Below are 5,794 nucleotides of genomic sequence, written 5' to 3' on the forward strand. Positions count from 1 at the left end.
ACTCTCTCCCTCCTCCTCCTCTTCTTCCTCCTCCTCTTCCTCCTCCTCCTCCTCACCTAGCTCAGAGGCTGTTGGCCCATAGATGTAGCCGTAGGTGTGCAGCGGTGAGAAAGACCGTGGTGTGGTTGGTGCCGGGGGTCTGTGGGGAACACAGTGGGGGTACCGCTGGCACCAGGGGATGCTGCCATCACGGGGGTGTGCCAGGAGGATGGGGAATACCTGCAGCAGGTAGTGTCCTGGTCCATCTCCAGGACCTCAGCCACCTGCTGTTGTGTGAGGACTCCATCGCTGAAGGCTGGCGAGAGGCGCCCGGTGGTTGGGGATGTGTCCTTGGGGTACCTGGTAGCCAGGAATATGTCCCTTGGGTGCCTGGTCTCCAGTGACATGTTCCTGGTGTGGCTGGTGGCTGGGGACATGTCCTTGGGGTACCTGGTGCCCAAGAACATGTCCTTCTGGTGACCAGTGACTGGGGACACCTCTTCGGGATGTCTGGTGGCTGGAGATGTATCCTTGGGATGTCTGGTGGCTGGAGATGCGTCCTTGGGATGCCTGGTGGCTGGAGATGGGTCCTTGGGATGCCTGGTGGCTGGAGATGTGTCCTTGGGATGCCTTACTGCTGGTGACACGTTTTCAGGGTACCTGCTGCACAGAGACATGTCCCTTGTGTGCATGGTCACCAGTGATGGATCCCTGGGGCTCCTGGTGGCCTGAGACATGTCCTTAGAGTACCTGGTGCCCAAGAAGTTGTCCCTGCGGTGCTCGGAGACTGGTGACATCTCCTCAGGGTCCCTGGTGACTGGGGATGTGTCCCTGGGGTGCCCAGTGGCTGGCAATGTGTCCTTGGGATGCCTCAAGGCTGGTGACATGTTTTCAGAGTACTTGCTGCACAGGAACAAGTGCCTTGGGTGCATGGTCACCAGTGATGGCTCCCTGGGGTACCTGTTGGCTGGGGACATGTCCTTGGCATACCTGGAGGCCAGGAACTTGTCCCTACAATGCCTGGTGCCTGGGGACATCTCCTGGGGGAGCCTTGTGCCTGGGGACGTGTCCTTTTGGTGTCTGCTGGCTGGGGACATGTCCTTGGGGTGCCTGGTGGACAGTGACATGTCCCTCTGGCACCTGGCCACTGGTAATGGGTCTCTGGGGCACCTAGTGACCAGGGAGGTGTCCTCAGGGTGCCTGGTGGCCAAGACTGTGTCCCTCTGGTGCTTGGTTGCTGGTGATGGGTCCTTGTGGTGCCTGGTGGCTGGTGACATGTCCCTGGGGGTCCTGGGGACTGAGGACACATCTTTAGGATGCCTGCTGGCCAGGAACATGTCCTTGGGGTGCTCAGTGACCAAGGACATGTCCCTGGGGTTCCTGGTGGCCGGTGACACATCCCTGGGGTTCTCAGTGACTGGGGATGGGTCCCTGGGGCATTGCATGAGTGGAGATGTGTCCCTGGGGATCCCAGTGACTGGGGACGTGTCCTTGGGATGCCTGGTGACCAGAGATGTGTCCCTGGGGTACATGGAGGCAGGGGACCTGCAGGTGCAAGGGACACATTGGGTTTTGCAGCAAAGGGTTGGGTTGCAGGGCACCTGTGTGGATGGGGACACCCAGACTCACCGTGTCACTGGCAGGTGCCAGGCATGGGGTGGCCTCGGTGGTGTCACCGGTGACCTGGTTACACCAGAGGCCAGTGAAGTGCTGCCCCGACGTGGTTTTGGAGAGCTGAAGACTGGTAGCTGTGGGTCTGTGCTGTCCATCACGGCAGTGACCGTGTCACCCTCATGTCCCCTTTGCTGAGGCCGCCTGGCTGCCAGACCAAAATCTGTCCCCCACTCGCCTCCACTTCCAGTGACAGGGATGTGGCTGGGGCCAGCTGTGAGCACCGGGGTGCTGTGCACTTGATGAAGCTCTGCGTGGGGAATGACGGACACAGAGCCGTGGGTCATGACCCTGGTGTCCTCCATGTCCCCCCACGCGCCCCCCACACCCACCTCTCTTGCGCACACGCTCCCAAGGTGCTGGGTTTGGGGTACTGGGTGAGGTATGCACCCCGGGGTGCCCCCCACCGCAGCACCCCGCGTCCCTGAGGGGCGGTGGGTGCTCCCCACGGAGCCTGCTGTGATTGGGGGGCGTGGGCGGACCAAGGCTCGGTGGCTCCAAGGAGAGGGCTGGAAGAGGGAGAGAGGTCAGGGCACCCATGGGGCCATGTGTCCCCTGTCCCCTCTGTTCTTGGGTCTGTGTGTCCTCAAGTCCTTGCTGCCTGCAGACAGGCAATGGGGGGAACTATGGTGGGGGTCCCATAGCACTGGGGGTCCCAGGCATAGGGTGGGGATCTCGGGTACACTTTGCTGGTCCCATAGCACTCTCTGAGGGTCCCAGGCCTGGGCCGGGGGTCCTGTTGCAGCAGGTCAGTGTTCCATGGAACTGGCTGGGGATCCAAGGGCATCACATGGGATGGATGGGGGTCCCATGGCAGAGAGTGGGGGCTCTATGGCACCAGGTGGGGGTCCCAACCCTAGTGCTCACTGGAGGGGTGGGGGTCCCATGGCAGTGGGTTGGCATCCCAGTCCCCACGGGGCTCACTGGAGGGGTGGGGGTCCCTGCCATCACTGCCCAGGAGTCGGCTGCTGAGGCTGCTGCTGCTGCTGAGGTTTCGGGGGGCACAGCTGGGTTTCCAGGGCCCACCAAGCCACGGTGAGTCACCAGCCACCAGCCTGCAGGGCAAGAGGTGCTGTCAGTGCATCAACTCCCACCACACCAGGGACCTGCTGTGTCTCCCACCCCGTGGCCTCTCACCTGTGGCGAGCTGTGGCGTCCTGGCTGGCACGACGCTGGCAGACGAGGAGGAGGAGGGCGAGTAAGGCCAACCAGAGCATGGAACCAGCGGCTGCGATGACAGCAGGCTGCTGCAGTGCCTGGACCACCCTGCTGCTCCCCGCTGTCAGCCCTACAAGGGTCCCATCGATGTCACTTCATGTCACCACCTTGACCCCCACCCGCACCCCACCTTGCTCTCCGTCTCCTACCCAGGACACCACACGTGGCATTGCTGGGAACCCCCAGCCCTGCGCTGTTGAAAGCTGCCACCTGGACACAGAATTCGGCCCCAGGGTGTGGGAGGAGGGTTTCCAGGCGACGGGTGGCTCCGTCCACTGTCCTGTTGGTGGGGCGCTGCCAGCCCTCACCCATTGACCAAACCTGGCAGGCACCAAGAGGATGTGTCCCCTTAGATGATTAGCCTTGATGGCCCCCCTTTAATGGACCCCCTGTGGATGGACCCCCTTGGATGCACCCCCTTGGATGGACCCCTTCAGATGAACATCCCTTGATAGACTCCCGTTGATGGATTCCCCTTGGATAGACTCACTTGGATGGGTCCCTTTAGATGAATATCCTTGATGGACTCCCCTTGGAAGGACCCCTTTAGATGGGCTCCCTTGCATGTCCCTAGGATGGACCTCCTTGGGTGAATACTCCTTGGATGGACCCCATTGATGGATCCCCCTTTGGATGGACTCCCTTGGATGAATCCCCTAGGCTGGACTCCTTTGGATGAACTCCCTTGGGTGCCAATAGACAGATGCCCTGGGATGGACCTCCACCTTGGTTGGCCCTCTTGGATGAATCCCCATGTTGAAACCCCTCCTGGATACACTCCTTGGATGGTTCCCCCCTTGGATAGACTCCCACCTTTGACAGGCTCCCTTTTTAGACGGATCCCCTTGGATGGACCCTCTTTGGCCAGAAGACCCCAGCCCTGCCCCCTTGCCCCATTGCCCCAAACCTGGTAGCCACGGATGACACCATTGTGGGCTTCAGGAGGAGGTGGCTCCCAGCTCACGACCAAGGTGCCGTTCCCTGTCTCAGCCTGGCTGATGGTGACGTGCTGGGGTGCTGCACTAGGCACTGCCGGGACAGGGATGCTAAGACTCCTGGGACCCCCATCCTCCACCCAGGCATCCCTGGGGACACACAGCATACCTTCCTCGGGTATCCAGAGGTGCCTGCTGTTGCTGTCTGAGCCCTGGGTCCCTCCAGTGTAGGGTCGTACCTTGAACTCGTACTTGTAGCCCCTGCGGAGTGCAGGGATGATGGTGCTGAGCTCCCTGCCTGCGTCGTGTTGGACCCAGGAGGTGGTGACTGGGAATAGGCTGCGGTACAGCACCGTGTAGCCCACAGGCACTGGCACTGGCAGCAGCATCTGAAGGGGATGGGAAGGATTCCAAGTTAAGGTGGGACATAGGGCAGTGTCCCATCCCACCCCTCCCCTGGGGGCAGCCGAGCATCACACCGACCTGCCAGCGGAGCTGGACAGCAGCAGTGGGCAGCGCAGTGCCATTGTCCAGGTGCAGCCGCACAGCCAGCAGGTCCCGTGGTGCAGTCTCCTGCTGGCCCGTTGCCAGCTGGTCTGTGAGGCAGAAGAAGACTAATGGCACCAAGGTCGCCTGACACCTGCCCAGACACCCACCTCAGATACCTGTACATGGAGATGCTGATGTCTACCTGGATGGATCCACTCAAATGGACCCTTTTGGACAGACACCCTTTGATGGGCCTGTCTTGGATGGACATCTCTTGTATGGACCCCTCTTGGATGGGCCCCCTTGGATGTGCTGCCCTTGGGGACATGGGGTGGGCCCCCATGATACACCCCTGTGATATATCCCTCTTAGATGGACCCTTTGGATGGATACCTCTAGTTCTATCCTCCTTTAATGTACTTCCACCTTGCACAGACCCCCTTAAATGGATCCTCTTGGAGGAACCAGGTTGGCTGGATCCCCTTTAGGTAGGTGCTCTTGAATGAATCCCCTTCAAGAGGACTCCCACCTCAATGCATTTCCTTAGATGGATCCCCTTACATATACCTTCTTGGATGGAACCCTTGGATGGATCCTGTTGGATGGATGCGTTTAGATGGACCCACCTTTGGAAGTGCCACCTTCAATGGATCCCCGTAAATGGATGGACCTTCCTTTGATGGATGATGGATGCCCTTGGATGGACCCCCATGGACAGACTCCCCTTGGATGACCCCGTTAGATGGACCCCGTTAGATGGATTCCCTTGCATGACCCCCAAGATGCCTGTGAAAGTGGAGGCCACGGAGGTCCCACCACTGACCCTCCACATGGAGGAAGGTGGTGGCGGCGGCGGTGCCCAGCTGACTCTGTGCTGTACACACGTACGTGCCGGCATCGGCGGACGTCACGGCATAGAGGCGCAAAGTGTGTTCCCGGTCCACCTCGTGCCTGTGGGTCACCAGCTCTCCATCAGCCTCATCCCCATGCCAGGGATGGGACACCTCCCCCCTGTCCTCAATGCATTTCCTTAGATGGATCCCCTTACATATACCTTCTTGGATGGAACCCTTGGATGGATCCTGTTAGATGGATGCGTTTAGATGGACCCACCTTTGGAAGTGCCACCTTCAATGGATCCCCGTAAATGGATGGACCTTCCTTTGATGGATGATGGATGCCCTTGGATGGACCCCCATGGACAGACTCCCCTTGGATGACCCCGTTAGATGGACCCCGTTAGATGGATTCCCTTGCATGAACCCCAAGATGCCTGTGAAAGTGGAGGCCACGGAGGTCCCACCACTGACCCTCCACATGGAGGAAGGTGGTGGCGGCGGCGGTGCCCAGCTGACTCTGTGCTGTACACACGTACGTGCCGGCATCGGCGGACGTCACGGCATAGAGGCGCAAAGTGTGTTCCCGGTCCACCTCGTGCCTGTGGGTCACCAGCTCTCCATCAGCCTCATCCCCATGCCAGGGATGGGACACCTCCCCCCTGT

The 5,794-nt window shown here is 60.2% G+C and overlaps 1 protein-coding gene across 1 annotated transcript in view; it reads right to left on the minus strand.

Annotated features, from left to right (window-relative positions):
* ROBO4 (roundabout guidance receptor 4) overlaps window positions 1–5,794 on the minus strand; it is an 11,016-nt gene that overhangs the window by 1,929 nt on the left and 3,293 nt on the right. Inside the window, exons 5-18 of the mRNA XM_017738349.1 lie at window positions 5,603–5,730; window positions 4,287–4,399; window positions 3,973–4,192; window positions 3,776–3,897; window positions 3,018–3,189; window positions 2,788–2,938; window positions 2,575–2,705; window positions 1,983–2,159; window positions 1,609–1,900; window positions 970–1,524; window positions 730–882; window positions 430–639; window positions 220–360; window positions 3–139 (exon numbers count right to left, since the gene is read on the minus strand). Coding sequence (XP_017593838.1) covers window positions 3–139; window positions 220–360; window positions 430–639; window positions 730–882; window positions 970–1,524; window positions 1,609–1,900; window positions 1,983–2,159; window positions 2,575–2,705; window positions 2,788–2,938; window positions 3,018–3,189; window positions 3,776–3,897; window positions 3,973–4,192; window positions 4,287–4,399; window positions 5,603–5,730 — 2,702 coding nt within the window. The remainder of the gene's footprint in view (window positions 1–2; window positions 140–219; window positions 361–429; window positions 640–729; window positions 883–969; window positions 1,525–1,608; window positions 1,901–1,982; window positions 2,160–2,574; window positions 2,706–2,787; window positions 2,939–3,017; window positions 3,190–3,775; window positions 3,898–3,972; window positions 4,193–4,286; window positions 4,400–5,602; window positions 5,731–5,794) is intronic.

Source organism: Corvus brachyrhynchos, unplaced genomic scaffold (assembly GCF_000691975.1).
Source record: "Corvus brachyrhynchos isolate BGI_N302 unplaced genomic scaffold, ASM69197v1 scaffold46, whole genome shotgun sequence".
Lineage (NCBI taxonomy): Eukaryota > Metazoa > Chordata > Aves > Passeriformes > Corvidae > Corvus > Corvus brachyrhynchos.